Source organism: Triturus cristatus, chromosome 3_1, assembly GCF_964204655.1.
Source record: "Triturus cristatus chromosome 3_1, aTriCri1.1, whole genome shotgun sequence".
NCBI classification, from domain to species: domain Eukaryota; kingdom Metazoa; phylum Chordata; class Amphibia; order Caudata; family Salamandridae; genus Triturus; species Triturus cristatus.
In genome coordinates, this window is record NC_140583.1 from 812,612,707 (window position 1) to 812,636,392 (window position 23,686).

The following is a 23,686-nucleotide window of genomic DNA, read 5'->3' on the forward strand; positions in this document are numbered from 1 at the left end:
TGAATTAATAAAATAATGGATGGATGATTAAATGTATTTTCTGGGAGAAAGGGTGACTTGATGGATGGGTGGATGAAAGGATGGGTGGCTGAGTGAAAGGGTAAATGAAGACTGTATAAGTGTTTGGGATCAACAATGGATGGATGGATGGGACAAAAGTAGATGGATGGGTGTAAGGATGGATGGGTGGATGAAAGGGTGGGTGATGAATGGAGTGAAAGGATGAATAGATGGAGCGAAAGGGGGTGGATAAGTGAAAGGATGGATGATTGACTGGATGGATTGGTTTGATGGAGGGGTTCCTTGGAACAGTGGTGACTCTCCTTTATGGGCTCCACAGCTACACTACACCCTCCTTTTTTGTGATCTATTTTTATTGTATCAAGAGTGAATGAATATTCACTCTTTGTACAATAAAAATAAATTGAAGACTCACTTCGGGTCTAGCAACAAACTGAGGCAGCTAGTGACATTGTTTGATTGCTGACACAGCTGCATGAATGTTCCTGCACTGTGAGCATGTCTATGTGACTACGTGTGTGAGTTAAAGTGAAAGAGAGTCAGTGAAGGAGTAAATCAGAGTGAGTGAGAATGAGTGACAGTAAGGACGAGTATACATGAGAATGAATGTGAGTGAGGTAGAGAGAATGACAGTGAGTGTTGAGTGTTAAGGTGTGTAAGGCACATTAAGACTGAGTAATTCAGAATGGGTGAGAATGAATGGAACTGAGTGAGGCAGAGTGGGTCAGAGGGGAATGAGTGAGTGTGTGAATTAGTGAGACAGCGTGAGACTGAGTGAGTCAAAGTAAGACAGTAAACTTAGGGGGTTATTTACAAGAGGCCTGTGCTGCCGGAGCACTACTTTACTTTAGATGATCCGTTGGCACAGGCCTTTCAATCATATCTATGAGGCAACGCAAAGCCAACCTGCGTGGCTTTGCATTTCCTCATAGATATGGAGTAAGACAAGATGTGTCAAGGAGGCGTTCCATGGGAGTTGCGGTGGGTGTTCCCATGCAACACCCATGGATCTTAATGCTGCCCCAGATTTACAGAATCACATAAACGTGGGGCAGCCGCAAAACCTTACACCTCCCCAGGGCAGGCGTCACTAGGAGAATTTTTTTTATTTCTCCTAGTTTTTGCCTCTTTCCATCCATTTCCATTCTGCAGCACACATAGAACAAGGACAATGCCTCCAATTTTTTTTTCTCTTTTTTTTTTTTTTGCAGGAATATGTCCCTTCCTGCACAAAAACAATCCTGCCAACAACGCAGAACAAGGGAGCCTGTGTTGCCGCTAGGCACCAAATTGTGTGCTGGCTTAAAGGACAGGAATGTGACGTATCTTGTAGATACAGTGCATTCCTGCCTTTTCGATTTGGTGTAGGGCAGCGCATCAAAGAGACATGCAGCACTGCCCTGTGCAAATCTTTGTAAATGAGGCACTTAGTGCAAGAAAGCATGAGAGAACCCTTCAAGAAGAAGGATTACACCTCACCACTTTTATAGATCACCAGCCACCACTGATAATTACATCTTCATGGTCCAAATCATCCAAACACATACGTAGGCTTTCCTGTTTTCAGTTTCTATTTTTGGAAAATTCTGGTGGGGTTTTTTCAGTGCTTTCAAGTGATTTCAATACCTTTAAAAAACAGTGGTTATCAGTGGTTATACATTTTCGCGCCATTGAAAACAGACGTTTTTCCAGTGTTTTTGGAACATTTTGCTTTTATTATTGCTTGCTTTATGCACTGATAGCGCATGGTATATAGGCATTGTACGTATAGCGTATATGAGGTCAAAATACTTTTTAACAAATCAAACTTATTGTAGTACACCATACAGTACTTCTTCAGTGAGTCTTTGGTCATGAACGCTCGCTCTTTCATTCCCATGTAAACTTTTTTCTGTGAAAAGGCCTTCTCAACATTGGTACTTGAGAAGGGCAACGCCAAAATAGCCAGTACTCAACTTGCTAATTCTGGCCACTGACAAAGCTTTCCATGCCAATACTGGTGCACCTGAAGATTGTGATTCGCTGCAACAGGTTCTGCAACACTATGCGTTGAACTGGGCACATATGCCCTCAGAGTTATTGAAGCGGTCAAAATTAAAGCAGCACTTTTGAAACTCTGGAGAAAATGTCTCTTTACGGAAGGGATATATAACTTATGCAGAGTACCACAGTGAGGGTTCATTGACTTCAAATGCTATGGTTGGTGAACGGCTATTTCTCATACATTGTAAAATAAAAGTTCCTGAATTGCTTCTCAACATTTATTTGCTTATCAAGTGGCAAGCACTCTAGCATGGAACATGTTGCAGTGCCAAAGTCACTAAAAGTGTCGCCCAGCCTACTCTCAAGGAGATGTTTCACATTTACACCAATAATGCTGAACACTTGGAAGACAAGGGTGTTTTCAGACTCTAGTTTTTCTATTATGTCCACTACAGCAGTCATGCTTTCCTGTAAAAATCTAAGAATGCAGTAGAGTGTACTTTTTTCATATCACTATCAATATGTGAACAAAGATCCTCCCATTTCTTGCCTTTGGCATCATCACTCAGCAAAAGTTCTTAAAACGGTTGCCACATGGATAATATAGTATTCATGGCATATAGGACTGAGAACCACCAGCTAAGTGACACAGTTGGGATGACTCTCTCTAAAATGCCACACAAAGCACAAAATGAGATATTTGCGTTTTAGGTTCTGCACATAACAAAACAGTTCACCAGAATGGACTAAAAAGTTAATAGCATTCTTCATTAACTCTGAAGATTGGAAAGATGCTTTCAGCATACCATCTAACAAGTGGCAAGGATCTCTTACGTGAAAGCACTTCAGCTCATGTATCGATTTTGACAGGTCATCATGCAACTTTTTCATATACGTAGCTGAATCACTGCAAAAACAAACAATATCACTCCAATCTTTGTTGAACTTGGTAAGAATGTTTTTTAGCAGCATTCCAAATGACACTGCATTCTATGTTTTCTATAAGTCTGGTGTCATGTTTTCACCAGTATCCCAGTTGCTTGGTGATTGCACTCTTTTCACATATACCTGTCACTATACCTTGCATTGTATGTTTAAAGCCTCCGGTGTTTGGCAATTCACCTACTATCAATACTGACTCACTAGAAAATGGGGGCTAATGTATCAAGGGTTTTTAACCATTCTGTGTGAGTAAATGTGATGGTACGTGTAGGGAAAGATTCTTATGAAACCTACATTTTTCGTATCAGTAGCCAAAAAATCAAATATGATTTTGATATTTCCTGATTCTCTACAGTTTATAAAATAATTAAACAACAACTAAAACATGCTTTTAACCCCTGTATCTTTAGACCAAAAACTACAAAACTGAAAAAAGGAAGAAGAAACAATATTTTAGTGACATCCCTAAACAACAAAACTAAAGCAGAATAATAGTACCCCAGTATTTCTTACTGCTACCTTATATAACAAAGTTATATTGTATTGGCTCCTTCAAGAAGTAATAAAAATGACTTTCACTCTCCTTTTCCTTTCTTTGAATGGCATTTAGTTTGTGGTTGTGCAGGTGTTTTTTCAGTGTTTAGATGTTTACACTTATGAGGGCTATTTCCCTTCCGGTGGGGTTTTATCAGTTATTATAGGTTTAAACCTAAAACTGTACAGCCTACACATACGTGATTTGGTGTCTGGCCTTTGAAATCCTTGTTGTGCTTTCAGCTCTTTTGAAGTGCTCTCTCCTCTGCACAGATCTTTGTCAAATGGACAGTCTGACAGAGCAGGAATAGCTCCATTTCAGATTGACCCACAATAACAGGCTTAGCAACTAACTGGGGATCACACCTGGCAGTCTGCTTCCACTGAATATATTTTTATGATCATATTATAACTGAAATTCTATTTTAGTGCTGATTGTAGTCTTTACTTAATGCAATTTAAGCCTTTTTTGACTTTGACGTACTAAGTAAAACAGTAAATGTAAATAAATGAAACAGTAAATGTAAATAAATGAAATAATGGAATGTCAGTTTCTCTTCTGGTTTCCTGACTAGCATGTTATTGCTGTTACTGGTCTGGTCATCATCGGATATTTCCCCCTTCCACTGATTTGACTAAGTTCAAGGTCATTGGTTGACTACTAGCTTGCCTTAGCTTTGGGCAGAACATTTTCTCCCTTTGTAATGCTGCTATAGTATTGTACAACGAAATACAATAATGCTGACTTAAAGTTATATATCGTCCTATATTCAAAAAGTGGGAATCTCTGGAAAAGGAATGGGGGAGGTTTGGTGATCAGGAAATTGCACCGGTTTTATTATTGTTCAAGTTTCATGACACAGACGACTGTAAGGAGGTTAGTGGGGCGAGGGCCTGTTTGTAATAAGTATAAGACTTACTTACTTATGTTGTGTCATTCAAACATTGATTTGCTATTTAATAGCTGAATCAACATTCAACTGTTATATAATCATCGAAAGCTGCATCTGTAACCACCAGTCTAACAACCTTGTCCTCCCATTATTTCAGGTTAATGCCACATTAACAACCTCCAAAAAATGAGACTAATTGATATTCAGTATTTTTAGGTCTCACCTAGCGAACGCAGATCATGCGCTGCTTCGCTTTGGCGAGACTATTGTTGTTGGTTTGGTGCGCGAAGGGAGACGAACCATGTGCGCGCACGGATAGGCGATGTGCCTGCGCATGGCGTCTTCTCTCTGCCTCACACGCTCCCACCGCGCGCTTGTTTTCCACTGCTCAAAATGAATGTGTCGAGAAATGCCAGGTTCAAATACAAACAAATTAATTGCATGCACAGGACATACTTACCCGGCAACGTTACCCAAATTTAAGCCAAACATAACAGATACATGTCAACTGGTGTTGGGTGCAACCTTCTTTCACATGGTCTCAGACTGTTCATTTATTTCGGAGACGAGATGTGCTTCCTGCAATAGGATTAAAATACACTCTCGCCACAATTATGCATTGTCCACGTTGCACTTTGCAGTGCATAGTGAGGGACAAGCGGTCTGCGCTCGCAGCCACCGCAGTGTTTATGAGCAGGTGCCGCTTTGTTTCCCAAAGGTGACAAACACAAAGTACTAGGCGATCTGTTTTCAAAGTCCTGTGGACAGCGGCGTATCTCAAACTTCATAAACGTACCCTGTGTGTGCAGCAAACGTTTATCTCACCCCGGGCAAGCTTTTGGCAAGCTTCTGTTTTCGAGCAGCAGGTGAGTAGAAATAATATTAGGTAGGAATGTCAGTGCCTTCTCTCAGCTGCACAGCTCAAGAGGTATGGCTTTAATCTCCATACATTCCCTTGTGTGCACGGCCAGGCACGGCCTGAAGTCTAAAGTACAAGGAGCGCTGGTGCAAGCTGTGGGCAGTCCATAAAGGCTCAATGAAAGTACATTAGGAAATGTGCTGTTACAAGCACACTTATCACTAAAACACGCACATAATCACTGGCATCAAGCTAAAGTACAGAAAGTAAATTGAAATGTGCTTTTTCATTGCTTGGGACTGGAGGTTGTAATTTTCTAGGTTTTATCTGTCAGTTTTCCAGTTCGGTAGCCATGTGCCCTAAAATCAATCTCACAATTATTTTTACCACTCCAAATAGTAGCAACTTCCCTGCGCCCTACAGGATTCAGTAGCTACCCCCCTTATTAAATACATGATTGAGTAATCTGCTTCAGATTAGGAACACGTTTCAGGGGATTCATACACTGCATAGCCCTGTCTGATCATACAAGATTCAATGTTATGAACCAATTGTGTTTTTTTTTGTTTTACTAGGTTAACTGTCCAACAATGTGTTGTCAGCAATACACAGCTTTTAGTTGCAGACTTGTAGTCTGGCGGAATATCACAGTGTTTGGTTAGAGGCAGCATTTGTCTCTGATCTCCTCTTTGCTCGCCTTTCCATTATTCCAAGTCAACATTACTTTGCACTGTTTTGATTTGCTTTGAGTAATCTGATGGACAGCATGAATGGGTTACTCTATCTCATCGATGCTGTCAAAGAGTTGGTATTGTATTTTGGAGCATTCTCCTCAGCCTTGGTACCCTCCAATGACAATGCCACACACCAAGCTTAATATTACACGTCTTTGTCTGCGTGTAACCATGAACCCAACATTGTAAAACTGTATTCACTTCACTACGCTCTAACACTTACATCACAGTTCTGCATATTACAACAGGAGCCACAAGGGTTCTGTCATTACAAACTCACATGACACTACATCTCCCCCTATGTCAACCATTTAGCTGCTAGGCCCCCCCCCCCCCCCCACCCCGTGCTAAGCTTTTTTTTTTTAGCTTTTGGGGGTAGTTTGCCCTTAGGCCCCTGTAACGTTTTGTCCACATAAGGTATCCAAGCCAAATGTGTGCCCTTTTCGTCCATCATTTTAGGGATTTTAAAGGTACCCAGGGTTTGTGGATTGCCCTGGAGGGGACCCAGAAATTAGCCAAAGTACAGCTTTTTGTTTTTGTTTTTTTTAAATGGGGAAAAAGTGCTGCAGAAGAAAGCATTTTCCCTACAAATGGTATCAACAAAGGGTTTGTGGTGCTGAAATAATCATCTTCTCAGCTTTCTGGGACAAGCAGACTTTTGTTAGAAAACCCATATTTTTTACACAGTTCTGGGATTTTACTGGGACATAGTCTATTTTTGCTAGTTTTTGTGCTTTCAACCCTCCTTCCAATTAGTGGTAGAAATGGGTGTGAAAGCAATAATGGATCCCGGAAAGCTATACATTTCTAAAAAGTAGGCAACATTCTAAATTCAGCAAGGGGTCATTTGTGTAGATCCTTCAAGGTTTTTATTGTAGAAACTAACAGTTGAAAAATAAGCAAAATTGATAATGAGTTGAAAATACAGCCATTTGTGCCAATGTTTTCACCTGTATCTTCTTCTAAGTATGACAGATGTTTGAAAACAATACAGCGTTACATCCGCTGGACCCTTCTGGTTGTGCGGATATATAGGACTTGTAGGTTCATCAAGAAACCGAGGAACACAGAACCAATAACTGAGCAGCGTCTTGCAGTGCTTTTTAGGTCTCACCTACGCAGCGCGCATGCAATGCATAGGAGGAGACCTTTAGAAATCAATTCCGTTTTTCAGGCAAAAAGGTGCACGCATTGCATTGCTTTGAATGGCAACGCGTGCACGTTTGGCGATTCCCTTGCGGGAGCGAGCTTTGAAACCATCTGTTTCTAATTAACAGATAGTTCCTGCTCGCTCCCGCAAGGGAAACCGGTGCAGGCCCCCTCCTCTCTCCCCTCCCCCTGCTGCCTCATCCTCTGGGCGCGCTTGTTTTTTAATCCCTTTTGTGGCCGGGCGGGAACGGTGCTCCTTGTGGGCACGTCTCCAGTCTTTAGGAGACGTGCCTGTGCTTAGGGAGTGGCCCCATTTGCTTTGCTTTCTCTTGTAAATAAGGGCTCCCTTGTTTGTATACCGACAGCGCAGCGTGTAAGTTATCCAGTGGAGCTAGGAGAAAGTGTCCACCCTCATGACAACTCCTTTGCCGTTCACGTACAGTCCTGCATCACGGGTACCCCGCCCTCAGTGATAGCCAGTTCTATATAAGAAAGACACCGGCATGGTTGCTTTAATAACATTAAATCACACTGTACTTTTCAGTAACTTTTACAGTGTCCACCTACCGTTGTTATTGTCAATTAACGCATGTGTAGCACTAGTGTCTTTGTTGCATCACCATATTACGAATGTTTTTCTAAATCTTTTAGACTGAGCAGAAGAATGACACCCGTGTTCTAAAAACAGAGTGGTTTGTAGGTGATGATGAGGTGCTATGTTGGAACACATGAAACCTACCCTGTATATAATCTTCGTACCCAGCACCAAATCAAAGTCGTGTCGCCGCCAGGATGGCTGCTGTGCCAAAGTATTCACTGTGGTATGTTACTCTGACAACCTGCTGATGTCAGGTGACGCTTCAGCAGTGTTAAACACGCATGAGTCAGGTCGCTCTGTTTCTGTGTACAACATACGCAAGCTGTCTGTTTTGTAGTCAGAAAAACACTTCTCAACAACGTAAATACAGGCCTGCTGTGCTGATTGCGACTCTTCAGATCAAGTACAAATTACTTTGTCCTCCATATGTGTCCATTGTGCTGTGGAAGTACCAGGGGCGTAGCTAGAGCTTGTGGCGCCCGGGGCTAACCCTCAGATTGCCGCCCCTGGGGGGGGGGGGGGAGTTGCTGGGGAAAAAGGACGGCAAGCACTTGAAAGAGGACCGAGAGACACGTAGTATCGCCGCTAATAGTTACCTCGATCATGCAAGTTACATGCACATACATGACACGGTCCAAGGCTACACAGTTGAATACACTGGTGACTGGCAGTGACTGGCAGTACAAAAGAGAACACACAGACTGCATGATCTATCTGGGGACTCAGAAAAACCGCATGTGACATCCATCAGAGAGCTGCGTGAACAATTACCTGGTAATCCCCTTCACACAATGCAAACATGCACATACATGACACTGTTCAGGGATCCACCATCTACAGCTGACATTAAATGACCATTCATCATGGTCCCCCCATTAAAGCAGTGCACTTTGTGATCTGCATGGTACATGTTCTTTGCAGCAGGCATATTAACCCTCTGTGCTACCTTTCCAGGAGTCAACCCTTCCACTAGACAAAACTCGGATCTCTCTCTAGGAAGAACATTAATCACCGAAGTTATCATGACATTTTTATTGTTTCTGAAAATTGCTGGAGGCCAGGAAGGTGGCAGCAAGTTTTTTTTAAACCATAATATACTTGCAAACACTACGCACCCACCCGAAATAGGTACCCAGTGAGGTCACACCGTTCGCACCGCCCTAACCTGCTCAAGGTTCATGTGACCTCAGTGACAGAGTCACAGTGACTGGATCACTGTTGCTCTAGGGTGTGCTGCTTCGTAGGCCTGCCCGCAAGACTGGAGATGAACTTCAGTATGGATTGTGGTGGACAGGCCTTCAAGGTTAACTCACAATTGACACCACTAGGGTACACCTGCTGTGCTAAGACATCAAGCCTTCTAAGGTCTAGTGGGGCCTTCTAAGGTCTAGCATGGGAATATGCTCCCTCAGTAGAGTGGTCTGGTGGACTGGTCATGAAGGCTGAACTCAGTTCCCCAGTTCCAAATTCGACAGCTCTGGCCATAGTGCCACATCCTCTCCCCCACTGAACACCATACTGCCCCACTGAGAGAAACTCGCACTGCCTTCAGCTACAACCTAATTGTGCCCGCTATAAACACTTGGATGTGGCTCAATTCAAATTATGCACTTGATAAGAGTAATACGCTGCCTACAAAAAAAAGTAAAAGCAACCACTCATAGGGAATGCAAGATTAAGTAAAGCATGTGAAATGTAAGCAGAAACAACATGGTTACCTTAACGATCTCTCACTCACTATTCAGAAATCAGTGAGTGGTTTTACCTGAAAAGTTAAGGACATGACTGCAGGGCCCTGAAGGGAACCGTTTCAATGTCCATTGCTTATATCCTTAATAAACGTAAGCAGTATGGTTTAAAAGACCACATCCATTAACAGAGCCAAGGTACACATTTTGTTTTCCAATCCATCCATCAACCAGGTATTGCAGTACCTCCTGGAATGGTGCACTTCCCCCACCTGGGGACAACAATGCTGTTCAAAGAAAGACGAGAAAACAAAAGTAGCGCTTCACTGCAAAGTCTGTAAAGTGAGGTTGATGAGTTTGGATGTGAATAAAACCAATCTGGCCACTTTGCAATCACTCTGTCTTGCTTTATTTAGTTATGTATTTATTTTTCATATTTAAAACCTTCTATTTCTGTCCATCCCGCTGCACTTCTTTTTTGGATCCATTTCGCAGGGAAGCAACTAAATGAAAGAAGGAAAGAGGTTGTGAACCGTTTGTTCAAGTTATGGTTTTCAGTAAGTGAGGAGCAAGACAGAAAGAGAGGGAATAATAGGAAGATGGGGTGTGGGGGGACAGCTGCCAGCACAAAAAAGAAGAGGACATTGCCCGAGTCCTATTCCTTCTCTGCCCGTCCCCGAACGACCACGAAAGCAAGCCGAGCCTTATCTAAATGCCTTTGTCCGCCCCCAAAATGGTGCCGCCTGGGCCGGACTGCACCCCCCCCCCCCCCAGCTACGCCACTGAAGCCAATGGGCAAAATGCCCTCTTACAATTTCATTTAAAAATCTCCCACTCCCCTCTTTGAAAACGTTGGCATGTATGCAGTGTTTAATTAGAGCCGATGGTGGTCGGTATGGGCCACGTTTTAAGAACTAGCACTTATTTTTCAGACATTGTGCGAGAGGTAGGGAGGGTAAAACACACACACACTGTAAGCAAAAAGGAAGAGAAAGATGGGAAACCTGTAATTGATGTTTTGACTGATCATAAACTAACTCAAAGGTTTATTATGCCTGCTGCAAAGAACTTATGTCATGCAGATCACAAAGTGCATATAATGTAAATAGGTCAGTGAGTTACTGCTATTAAAAGAGACATCCTTTCGTTACTTGAAGTTTATAAGTTAAAATCCTAAAATAGAGCAGTGAATTATTAATTGTCATCGAAGAACTGCATGCACACTGCAAAGTATAGGTTAGAGCATAGGTTAATGTTGCAAAAAGGATTCATTTGGGTTGAATCAATTCTTATTATTAAAGAGAACCCCTAACTTTGGTGTTCCGTTTTCAGTTTGCACTTCCCCAGACCAAGCACTTTTTAACTATATGTCACTCATACACCTTGTAGACCTCTGGCTTATGTAACATTTCCTATATGCTGATTAACACACGTATGATTGATTGTCCCTATGCAATGTGTGTGATGCAAAGTGCTCAGACACCCTACACATGCATGAGTGGCACTATATAACTAATTAAATGCGTCTGAAAAAGATTGGTTATCGAGACTTGAGGGGCTCTGTTAAAAGGTGGTGGGGAGGAAATCCTTAGTGGAGGTGGAAATCACCTTCACCATGGATGGGGGAGACACCAACAAACATTGTCACATATGGTGCCACAAGCACTAAACCGGCCCTGGACACAGATCACACCTTCCCACATGGGTTTGAGCAATGCGAGATCATATCGGCCTCAGCAGTGAAATCGGTGCCCTCTGATTCAGTTCATGTAATCCTCACACACTCAAGGCAGGCGGTTACCCCGAGCCAGGATTAGATTAGGATAACAAATCGGCCAGGGCCCCACCAAAAAAGTGGCCCACATTTACGTATTGCCTTTTCGCAAAACAGTGCTTCAGCTAAGTGTTGTCAAAAGAAAGAGGGCGGGTGGGGGGCATGTTTTATTAACTTTACTTGGATAAAAAAAAATGCATAGTTTAGTTCACACTGCTGAGCGCCATACATCATTGCAAGTGAGACCACACTTCTGCTCAGGCCCCCTGCCCACCTCAATCAGCATACGTTAATGGGCCGGCCCAGCAGGAGAAAGGGAGGACTATCACCGCCCATCTGCCTCTTACCTCACTCGTGACTCGCTCCAGGGTCTCTATGGCAGGCAGGGGCGAGGTTGGTTCGAACTTCTTTAGCCGCCAGACCTGTCTCCAGAGCCATCAAATTACCCAGGTATCAGCACTGACTGCCCCAGGCCAGAATGAGCGCGAGAGCGCGTAGCGTGAAGCGCGTGATGCATCACTGCTACGTCGTTCTCATTGCGAGGGCAGGGCTGAAAAAAAAATTCATGTATTTTTTTAATGTTTCCGACGGCGGTCATTAGTAGCGAGGAGGCTGGTCAGTGCTAAGTGCGCTCAGCGCACACTTTCAAACTGGGCCGCGCCCGCGCCCGCGGCACTGGTGCCCGGTTGCGGCCGCGGCAGCCGTTATAATTTATTTGGGAACACAGTGTACCCAAATAAATTATAAAGCCGCCGCGGCCGCAACGGGCGACCAGTGCCGCGCGGCCACCCCCAAAATTGTGCCGCCTGGGGCGGACCGCCCCCCTCGCCCCCCCCTAGCTACGCCAGTGGGAAGTACAATTGCCGAAGGGACGAGTGTCTGTAGGAGATATGTGTATAGATAATGGAGCACAGATTCAGTTCCTAGCAGACCTGGTTCCGACTTTATTTACTCGAAGGTCCAGTGCAGGCAAGCTTTAAGTAACATTTGCAACAATCATCCAGCCCATGGACTGTTTCACGGCATCTACCCCTGGCCATTAATATGAGGTTTAACATAGAAGCAGTTGTCAATCAATCAGGATTTATAAAGTGTGGCAAATCGGGGAATTGGAATTGTTGTATCTTGGCCCTGCTCCTCCTCGGACAACTGTGTGATCTTCCTCGCTCCCTATGAGGCCCTGCTCCCCCTCGCACAACTATGTGATCTTCCTCACTCCCTAGAAGGCCCAGCTCCTCCTCAAACAACTGTGTGATCTTCCTCACTCCCTAGAACGCCCGGCTCCTCCTCAAACAACTGTGTGATCCTCCTCACTCCCTATGAGGCCCTGCTCCTCCTCAGGCAACTGTGTGTTCCTCCTCACTCCCTGTGAGTCCCGGCTCCTCCTCACACAGCCATGTGCTCTTCCTTGCACACGCATACGTCCCGGCTCCTCCCAAAACAACTGTGCAATGTGTCTCATATCTATGTACCTTGAACCCTGCAAGAACAAGCATTTGCAATGTAATAGATCTTACAACTTTGAAACTTCGACCTATTGGTATTATAAATAACAATACCTTTTATTATTGCCGGCTTTTTAAACACCTAAATAAAAGGCATTGTCATTTACAATGCCAATAGCTCAAAATCTCGCAATTGCGATACCTATTGCATTGCAAATGCTTGTTTCTTACTGTGAACCACTTTTGAACTAAATTCAACCAAATTCATGGACTACGGCAAGAGTACCTTTTTGTCATGTTGCTGGTTGACATATCATTTTCAGTTCAAAGAGCATTTGTCTTTTTCTTTTGTAGCTCAGTTTCGTACAAGGGGACAAACTTCTAGTCTACAAAATGGTTACCCCCGACTGGTTGTGGGCGGAGCTGAATGGACACCAGGGATATGTTCCTACCAATCACATAATGAAGGCTTCGGAGGAGGTTCAAGAGCCTGTGGATGTCTGGCAGGATACAGAGTATTTTGGCTCTTATGGAACTCTAGTAAGTACAAAGTGTATGATTTCCCTGTACAAGGACACCCAGCTTTCGACCCTCCCTTCCCCCCACCCTCCAAGATCAGTGGCACCCTCATATGTGTTCCTCAAACCTATTCTGACAATGCTACTATATATACTTACATATACGCCACCAGTCGTATTATAGGGATACTCTGGCACCAAACCTTTGATATCCTAATGTACGCACCCTATTTCTGCTCTTCTCAACCAAGAACTGCATCCTACATACATACACTTTTTACACTTTTTTTAATTTTCCTTTTTACTGCCTCGGGCTCCCATTCAGACTACTTCCATTCTGTGTGTCACCTATATTTTTAGGTTTAACTTTTGACAGCAAAGGTGTAAATAATTCTATTATTAACAATATCCAGAGTGGACTTTGGGCCTGCCCTATTCAACTATTGGCTTTCTTCGACCAGTGTCTTTCAGCAATTGACTTGATATTTTGTCTCTAAAGTCTTGCCTCATTCCAATGGAGTAATCATCTTTCACCTAATGCTGTTGGCTGTTTTAGGGTATACTTCCTCTTGTACCCAAGTTCTTGCATTGAACTGCATGAGGGACTACTTTGTTGTAACGTAGGCCTGTGTGTCTGTTCCTGCCGGCTCTCTCCCTTGTGCCTAACTCCTTTGTGATAACGCTGCATACATTAAATCAAGACATATTGGCCTTACCTATGCTTGTTAATTTACCAGTTCGAGAGTTTGGCAAAGTTTATGGAAAAGGAATGGTGAAGGACATTTTATTACTTAGCTTTCCACCTAGAGCACAAGTTTGTGGTAAGAAGAAAGAGTGCGCCTCATCTGAGTTGAGAAAAGGAGGTAATTGTTTTCTCTTACCTAATGCTTTTGGGAAGAGTTTTGTCCCAGAGCACATACTCTGATGTCAGGCTTTGCCTTTAGCGTGGTTATAAATGCATTGTAGTTCTTTTTGTAAATTAAAACTATGCAGCGTTAAAGGTAAATGTATTTCTTCTTTCTAAAGCAGCCTGCAGAGGATCTGCCTAATTGCAAAATAATTCAAATTGGGCATCTGTATTTAAATGTATTAGAAGGGGTAGCGTAATTGACACATTTCTAACCTGGGGGTGGGGAGTTGCTAGTCAGGTGATACTATCAGCTTGTATTCTAAAGGTATGCATACTCCCTATTGTTTCCAGTGGGGCAATTGCAGTTGAGTCGCTTTTAGTTTGCTTGCGCCAGTGCTGTATAGTTCGTAAAATATTTGAGATCACTGAAAATTACAGAAGCTAAGACAGGAAAGTTATCATGCATAAAAGTATTGAACTGTAATTAATAGCATCCCCGGATCGGATTAATTGATTTCCATTCCATACTCAGGCGTATGACATTGATAGAGATATGTTGACATGTCTTGTATTCAAATGTAACTTGTTGTCCAATGGGTGTAATCTCAGGGCATTTGTTTAGAGACCCGAATGGTGTCTAATAAAGAGATTTTCATGGAACAAAAATAACACAGGAGTGACGTGAAGATGTTATTGCTCTCCAAATAAACTGGTTTTTGCTTCCCAGACCTCGACACGCTTCTTAAGGCTGGCCAGCTTTGGATATCACAAAACACATACCAGACTCAATAGCTGCACTGCGGTCATTTATAGAGGAGTAGCTGCTATCTCACACATAGTGCAAGATCTGCTGTGGGTCTGTGGTCAAAATAACAAATGAAGAAGAAAATGTGGAAAAAACTGAGAAGATGATGAACACAATAACTGTGTGTAAAGGCTTAGTATTCAAACTGTATTAGTGACTCAAAACAAGATCTAAAAGCTGTAGCACAGTTTAAAGTCATATGCAGACAGAAAGGGAACTTCTGCCATGCTATGGGAAAAGTTCAGCGGTAACATATGTCACATATCTTCCACTCGGCACATTCTGTGACTGTTTCGAAATGCAACATAGACGGCATTGGGATCCAATATGATCCTTAAGATCCCTAAAATGTTCACATGGTCTTACAGTGACCCCCTCATTGGATGTGATTAATTGGGAGACTGTTCCCTCATGGTGGAGCTGTCTAATAACCCAAACCTATTGTGCTGAAATCCTTAGTGGGATGGCCCAGGTGACAGGAAAAATTGCCTTATGGCCAGCTGATGATTCTCTTTGGTTACCGTTACAGAAAGGCTAAGTCAAAGATGCTACTAGGAATTGTTAAGATAAACCTACTAATGGCTATATTGGCCCTGGCACCAAACTAGAAAAACATTAGTTTTCATGCTATTACAAGTAAAAGCTCCTTCAATTTCAGCCAGTCCCACGTCAGATTTAATTACTTGTGTACCAGGTTTCTGGATGCATCATCTAAACTCCAACTAAATATTGTATAGATGCTTGTTTCTACAAGCTCACCATAGGCATACATAGCTACAATTGGATCGCTAAAGTCTAGTCATTTCTCTTCCCTCATCCACTCCACATTTCTAAAAATGCCCCTTTGCCACTTAGTTGGTGAGCTATTTGATTGGAGTACTTGGAGAGATTATCACCATTGGTGATGCGGTGTGTTCTGTCAGGAATCATTGATTTCAGTCTGATGGGTAAGCCTGGCATATTTTACATTCCTACCACTGAGAAGCCGTCCTTACAGCAGAATGCTTTATCACCAGTGGCAAAGTCAGGGTTAAAGCTGGTCTTACTTTTTTCTCGCCGGGCCATCATTGCTACTTGCAGCCCTCAAATATGCTGCCTTTACCTTAGTAGTTGAGAACCTTGACTTGATTCTGGTTTGTCACCCAGGGCACTTTTGGGGACCAGTAATCTTCGATTGGCATTTGGCATGATTTTCCTAATGAGGTGTAGCTTTCTCTGAGAAACTAATATTTTGATATTCTGATATTAAGCTGTCATGTTCTTTCTTCATATTCCTCTATTCTCAGCTTTGAATAGAGGTCAGTAGAAATGGATGTATAGAGTATTCCCCCCCCCCCAAATCCTAATGGTGTCTTTAGGATTGTACACACCGGCGTCCACTTTACTTACCCTCCAACTTCTCAACCCTGTGTCAGGTATCGCTGTACCACTGCTTAATACATAGTGTGTCTATTTTTTTTAATAATAACAGTTTAATTCACACTTTCTAGGTGCAGCCTCTTGTTTGTCTTTTTGACAGTTGATAAAGTCTGTTAAGAGCAAGGTATACATTAACAAACTGAAAAGCAAATACAAAAGTAATTAAGATCTTGAATTTTCCTAAGGGATCCTTTACTTCTCCTTATGCCTTCCAACATGACTCCCTTCTCGACCTGCTGGAGAGTGCTGACTTAGGAGCAAATGAAAAATGAAGTGTTAGCACAGTTGTTTTTTTTTCTTCCGAGAAAAGCTTCCACCCCTTTTCCTGTGTTTACCTTCAAGTTACATCCCAATGTTTGCCTTAAAATATATGTTTTAGGGAGAGACACAGGAACTTGTACTATACAGTCTCCTAGCTTCTCAGCATCATGTGAGAACTTTTTGGCTGTACCCGTGCGTGCACTCCATTGTAGTGTCTCCTTTTGTCTTTTTCTGAATAAGTGAACATGTTATATGGTTCTCACTAAAAAGGTAGGACTGCATATTAGGATGACAGAACTTCCGACTGTAGGGACTGAGTCCATCTACACCATCAGAGAATGTTGACCCAGTTCCTAGATAGTTCACAGTGGCTCACCCGAACCGCTAACGTTCTTGGGGTTGCATGTAGTATTAGCAACTTCGAACATGACCCTCTGATGCCCAAGGTAATTGTGGAAACATACCTTTTTTGTTTATTTATGCATGCTTATGGTAAACACAAGAAAGATACAAATAAAATGTTCAATACATTTATTGAAACAATCATAGTCTCTTGCATAGAATGAATGAGTTGCGTTTATTAGGCTGATAAAACAAAGCAATCTTACTAGTATTATAAACATGGTGAAAAGAATAAACAATTTTTTATATATATATATATATATATATATATATATATATATATATATATATATCTATTACCTACTGGCGGTCGCCAGTAGGTAGTTATAGTTAGGACCTATTATCCATAGGAAATCCGCAACATTCTATTTAGAATAACATTGGCGCCGGTTGACGAATCTTTGCGAAATGTTCAATACTCGTGGCCCGCTCCGGACCGCTCCTATCCTGAAAGTCTCGGGGTGATTAGTCAAGCGGGAGCTGAGAAAAAAGGGGGGTCCCAAAACGTGTTTTCCCCATGCAATTTTCCATAGGGACCTTTAGTCGCAGCTACAGCCTGAACTGCTGAACGGAATTACACCATATTTGGCAGAAAGTTAGACCTTGGTTCAGAGTCGTGCCTTTTGCTTAAATGGTGTAAATCCGTTCAGTAGTTCCAGAGAAAATCAAAAGTAAAATCACATATATATCTGGGCGGAGCCTAACCAAACATCTCATCGTGAGATCTGATTGGCTGTCAGCACTTCATCCAAGAAGTGTTGGCAGCCGTCTTGGGACCAATATACATGATAGCACCTCATTAAAAAGCATTGCAGTTAATAGAAGGTTTTAAGACTTTAGTTACATTATAAATCATTTGTGGATGGTACCATACTCACTTTAGGTATTGTGGTATGTTCTAAGGTGATTTTACCATGTGAAAAAGCCTTCTGCTGGGATATCATGAATCATGTTTGAGAGAAAACTATTTTCTCATGCTTTTCCCACAGAGGTTTGGAAGGTGATCTATAAACTAAACTGAGAGCATATTTTCTGTAAATTAACATTATCTTTCACAGTCATGTGAGAATGAAGTCTGACATTCTCAGTAAAACATGTACATCCAACAAGGGCAGAGACTATCATTTGATTCCTTTGTGTTCTACTGCAGCTTCCCAGAGTGTTCCAAAGAACAACTAGAGCGCTAACAGTCCTACTTATGACAAACGTATGGCACACCTGAAGCCATCTTGATTGGAATAAAGTGGTAACTCTTAAAACATTTAATTTAAAAAGGAACAAAATGAGGGGGTTCATTTTGCCATAGAAAGTATGATTAGTGCTGCAGAAAGACAAATTAGGGCACATTTTGAGTGATTTCTCAAATCCTCTTCTATTTCATTAAAACATTCTGACATGCAGACTGAAACATGCACTTTCAATACCAGCAGCAGACTTCCCTGGTGAGCAGTAGCTTTACTACAGTGATCTAATGAGCAACTAGAGTGCTAACATTCTGAATTTATGGCAAATGTGTGACATATCTGAATGCCTTCTTGATGGAATCAAATTAAAAAACTGAAAGTATTCCTACTGAGGAGACTGTAGAAAATGAGGAAATTAGGAAACTTCATAACAAATAAGTCTCCCAAGATGGCCACCAGAGACAAAAGAGCCCAAATGTAGCACAAATATCACCCAGATGTAGCGCAAGTATAGCCCAATGACAAAGTCCCAGAGTGTTCTAAAGAAAAACTAGAGCGCTAACAGTCTTACTTATGACAAAAGTATGGCACACCTGAAGCCATCTTGATTGGAATAAAGTGGTAACACTTAAAACATTTAATTTGCAAAGGAACACAATGAGGGGGTTCATTTTGCCATAGAAATTATGATTAGTGCTGCAGAAAGAAAAATTAGGGCACATTTTGACTTCCCAAATCCTCTTCTATTTCATTAAAAAATTCTGACATGCAGACAGAAACATGCGCTTTGAATACCAGCAGCAGACTTCCCTGGTGAGCAGTAGCTTTACTACAGTGATCTAATGAGCAACTAGAGTGCTACCATTCAGAATTTATGGCAAATGTGTGACACATCTGAATGCCTTCTTGATGGAACCAAAGTAAACAAGCATTGAAAATGCAGTAGGTCTCGCCCTCGTTTAAGTTAAAGCAGTTCTGTTTGTAATTAGGTGGCTTTTTAGCTTTGCTTGTATTAGTGTTTTTCAAACTTTCATGTACATAACATGCATATGTATGCATATATGTATATGTATGCATGCATTTATATTAGTATTTATATAGATATGCAGATTATATATATATGTTTATGTATGTGTATATATATATACACACATACATATTTAAATGCATATGTATATGTGCATATGTGTGCGTGTAGAGAGAGGTAGGTAGAGGTGTAGAGGTAGAGGTGTAGAGGTAGAGGTGTAGAGGTATAGGTGTAGAGAGAGAGTAGAGAGTTAGTAGAGAGTAGCAGAGAGTGAGTAGTAGAGAGTAGTAGAGAGTAGTAGAGAGTGAGTAGTAGAGAGTAGTAGAGAGTGAGTAGTAGAGAGTGAGTAGTAGAGAGTGAGTAGTAGAGAGAAGTAGAGAGTGATTAGTAGAGAGAAGTAGAGAGAGTAGTAGAGAGTGAGAAGTAGAGAGAGTAAGAGAGAGTAGTAGAGAGAGTAAGAGAGTAGTAGAGTGAGTAGTAGAGAGTAGTAGAGTGAGTAGTAGAGAGTAGTAGAGAGTGAGTGGAAGAGTGAGTAGTAGAGAGTAGTAGAGAGTGAGTAGTAGAGTAGTAGAGAGTAGCTGAGAGCGAGTAGTAGAGAGCGAGTAGTAGAGAGTGAGTAGTGGAGAGTGAGTAGTGGAGAGTGAGTAGTGGAGAGTGAGTAGTGGAGAGTAGTAGAGAGTGAGAAGTAGAGAGAGTAAGAGAGAGTAGTAGAGTAGTAGAGAGTGAGAAGTAGAGTGGAGTAGAGAGTAGCTGAGAGCGAGTAGTGGAGAGCGAGTAGTGGAGAGTAGTAGAGAGTGAGTAGTAGAGAGTGAGTAGTAGAGAGTGAGAAGTAGAGAGAGTAGTAGAGCGTAGCAGAGAGAGTATTAGAGAGTAGTAGAGAGTGAGAAGTAGAGAGAGTAGTAGAGAGTGAGAAGTAGAGAGAGTAGTAGAGTAGTAGAGAGTGAGTAGTAGAGTGAGGAGTAGAGAGTAGCTGAGAGCGAGTAGTGGAGAGTGAGTAGTAGAGAGTGAGTAGAAGAGAGAGAGTAGTAGAGAGTAGTAGAGAGTGAGAAGTAGAGAGTAGTAGAGAGAGTAAGAGAGAGTAGTAGAGTAGTAGAGAGCGAGTAGTAGAGTGAGGAGTAGAGAGTAGCTGAGAGTGAGCAGTGGGGAGAGTGAGTAGTAGAGAGTGAGTAGTAGAGAGTAGTAGAGACTGAGAAGTAGAGTGAGCAGTGGAGAGTGAGCAGTAGAGAGTAGTAGAGAGGGGGTAGTAGAGAGTGAGAAGTAGAGTGAGTAGTAGAGAGTGAGAAGTAGAGAGAGTAAGACAGAGTAGTAGATAGTGAGGAGTAGAGAGAGTAAGAGAGAGTAGTAGAGAGTGAGGAGTAGAGTGAGGAGTAGAGAGTAGCTGAGAGCGAGTAGTGGAGAGTGAGCAGTGGAGAGTGAGCAGTGGAGAGTGAGCAGTGGAGAGTGAGTAGTAGAGGGTGAGTAGTAGAGAGAGAAGGAGAGTGAGTAGTAGAGAGAGTGAGTAGTAGAGAGAGAGAGTAGTAGAGAGTGAGTAGTAGAGAGTGAGAGTAGTAGAGAGTGAGTAGTAGAGAGAGAAGTAGAGAGTAGTAGAGAGTGAGTAGTAGAGAGAGAAGTAGCGAGTAGTAGAGAGTTAAGTAGAGAGAGAGTAGTAGAGAGTGAGAGTAGTAGAGAGTGAGTAGTAGAGAGAGAAGTAGTGAGTAGTAGAGAGAGAAGTAGTGAGTAGTAGAGAGAGTAGTAGAGAGTGAGGAGTAGAGAGTAGTGGAGAGTGAGTAGTGGAGAGTGGTAGAGAGTGAGTGGTAGAGAGTGAGTGGTAGAGAGTGAGTGGTAGAGAGTGAGTGGTAGAGAGTGAGAAGTAGAGTGAGAAGTAGAGTGAGAAGTAGAGTGAGAAGTAGAGTGAGAGAGAGTAGTAGAGAGTGAGGAGTAGAGAGTAGCTGAGAGCGAGTAGTAGCGTGTAGTAGAAAGTAGTAGAGAGTGAGTAGTAGAAAGTAGTAGAGAGTGAGTAGTAGAAAGTAGTAAAGAGTGAATAGTAGAGTGGTAGAGAGTGAGTAGTAGAGAGTGAGTAGTAGAGAGTGGTAAAGAGTGAGTAGTAGAGAGTGGTAAAGAGTCAGTAGTAGAGAGTGGTAAAGAGTGAGTAGTAGAGAGTGGTAAAGAGAGAGTGGTAGAGTAATAGAGTGAGTAGTAGAGCGTGGTAGAGAGTGCGTAGTAGAGAGCGCGTAGTAGAGAGCGTGTGGTAAAGAGAGAGTAGTAGAGAGTGAGTGGTAGAGAGCGCGTAGTAGAGAGCGTGTAGTAGAGAGTAGTAGAGTGAGTAGTAGAGTAGTAGAGCGCGCGTATTAGAGAGTGCGCAGTGGAGAGTGCGCAGTAGAGAGTGCGCAGTAGAGAGTGCGTAGTAGTGCGTAGTAGAGTGCATAGTAGAGAGTTTGTAGTAGAGAGTCTGTAGTAGAGAGTGCCAGTCAATCAGTGTCAGTCGGTCAGTGTCAGTCGGTCAGTGTCAGTCGGTCAGTGTCAGTCGGTCAGTGTCAGTCGGTCAGTGTCAGTCAATCAGTGTCGGTCGGTGTCAGTCAATCAGTGTCAGTCGGTGTCAGTCGGTCGGTGTCAGTCGGTCAGTGTCAGTCGGTCAGTGTCAGTCGGTCAGTGTCAGTCGGTCGGTGTCGGTCAGTCAGTGTCAGTCGGTCAGTGTCAGTCAGTCAGTGTCAGTCAGTCAGTGTCAGTCAGTCAGTGTCAGCTAGAGCAGCTCTGCTGACCTGGTTCTCTGGCTCTAAAGCAGATCTGCTGACCTGGTTCTCTGGCTCTAGAGCAGCTCTGCTGACCTGGTTCTCTGGCTCTAGAGCAGCTCTGCTGACCTGGTTCTCTGGCTCTAGAGCAGCTCTGCTGACCTAGTTCTTAGGCTACAGAGCAGCTCTGCTGATCTGGTTCTCTGGCTCTACAACCGCTTTGCTGACCTCGTTGTCTGGCTCTAAAGCAGCTCTGCTGACCTGGTTCTGTGGCTCTATAGCAGCTCTGCTGACCTGGTTCTCTGGCTCTAAAGCAGCTCTGCTGACCTGGTTCTCTGGCTCTACAACCGCTTTGCTGACCTCGTTGTCTGGCTCTAAAGCAGCTCTGCTGACCTGGTTCTGTGGCTCTATAGCAGCTCTGCTGACCTGGTTCTCTGGCTCTAAAGCAGCTCTGCTGACCTGGTTCTCTGGCTCTAAAGCAGCTCTGCTGGCCTGGTTCTCTGGCTCTAAAGCAGCTCTGCTGGCCTGGTTCTCTCCCTCTAATGCAGCTCTGCTGACCTAGTTCTCTGCCTCTTAAGCAGCTCTGCTGACCTGGTTCTCTGGCTCTAGAGCAGCTCTGCTGACCTGGTTCTCTGGCTCTAAAGCAGCTCTACTGACCTGGTTCTCTGCCTCTAGAGCAGCTCTGCTGACCTGGTTCTATGGCTCTAAAGCAGCTCTGCTGACCTGGCTCTCTGGCTGAGTATTAGAGAGTAGTAGAGAGTGAGAAGTAGAGAGATTAGTAGAGAGTGAGAAGTAGAGTGAGAAGTAGAGTGAGAAGTAGAGTGAGAAGTAGAGTGAGAAGTAGAGTGAGAAGTAGAGTGAGAAGTAGAGTAGCTGGGAGCGAGTAGTAGAGTGAGTAGTAGAAAGTAGTAGAGAGTGAATAGTAGAGAGTGAATAGTAGAAAGTGAATAGTAGAGAGTGAATAGTAGAGAGTGAATAGTAGAGAGTGGGTAGTAGAGAGTGGGTAGTAGAGAGTGGGTAGTAGAGAGTGGGTAGTAGAGAGTGAGTAGTAGAGAGAGTGAGTAGTAGAGAGAGTGAGTAGTAGAGAGAGAGAGTAGTAGAGAGAGAGAGTAGTAGAGAGTTGTGGAGAGCGCGTAGTAGAGAGCGCGTAGTAGAGAGTGAGTAGTAGAGAGTGAGTAGTAGAGAGCACGTAGTAGAGAGTGAGTAGTAGAGAGTGCGTAGTAGAGAGTAGCTGAGAGTGAGTAGCTGAGAGTAGCTGAGAGTGAGTAGTAGTCAGTGTCAGTCAATCAGTGTCAGTCAATCAGTGTCAGTCAATCTGTGTCAATCAATCAGTGTCAGTCAGTCAGTGTCAATCAATCAGTGTCAGTCAGTCAGTGTCAGTCAGTCAGTGTCAGTCAGTCAGTGTCAGTCAGTGTCAGTCAGTGTCAGTCAGTCAGTGTCAGTCAGTGTCAGTCAGTGTCAGTCAGTCAGTGTCAGTCAGTGTCAGTCAGTGTCAGTCAGTGTCAGTCAGTGTCAGTCAGTGTCAGTCAGTGTCAGTCAGTCAGTGTCAGTCAGTCAGTCAGTGTCAGTCAGTCAGTCAGTGTCAGTCAGTGTCAGTCAGTCAGTGTCAGTCAGTCAGTGTCAGTCAGTCAGTGTCAGTCAGTCAGTGTCAGTCAGTGTCAGTGTCAGTCAGTCAGTGTCAGTCAGTGTCAGTCAGTCAGTCAGTGTCAGTCAGTCAGTGTCAGTCAGTGTCAGTCAGTCAGTGTCAGTCAGTGTCAGTCAGTCAGTGTCAGTCAGTCAGTGTCAGTCAGTCAGTGTCAGTCAGTCAGTGTCAGTCAGTCAGTGTCAGTCAGTGTCAGTCAGTCAGTGTCAGTCAGTCAGTGTCAGTCAGTGTCAGTCAGTCAGTCAGTGTC

The 23,686-nt window shown here is 43.1% G+C and overlaps 1 protein-coding gene across 1 annotated transcript in view; it reads left to right on the plus strand.

The window, feature by feature from the left end:
• PRMT2 (protein arginine methyltransferase 2) overlaps window positions 1–23,686 on the plus strand; it is a 453,544-nt gene that overhangs the window by 169,349 nt on the left and 260,509 nt on the right. Inside the window, exon 3 of the mRNA XM_085646208.1 lies at window positions 12,975–13,160. Within this exon, the coding sequence (XP_085502334.1) occupies window positions 12,975–13,160 (186 nt within the window). The remainder of the gene's footprint in view (window positions 1–12,974; window positions 13,161–23,686) is intronic.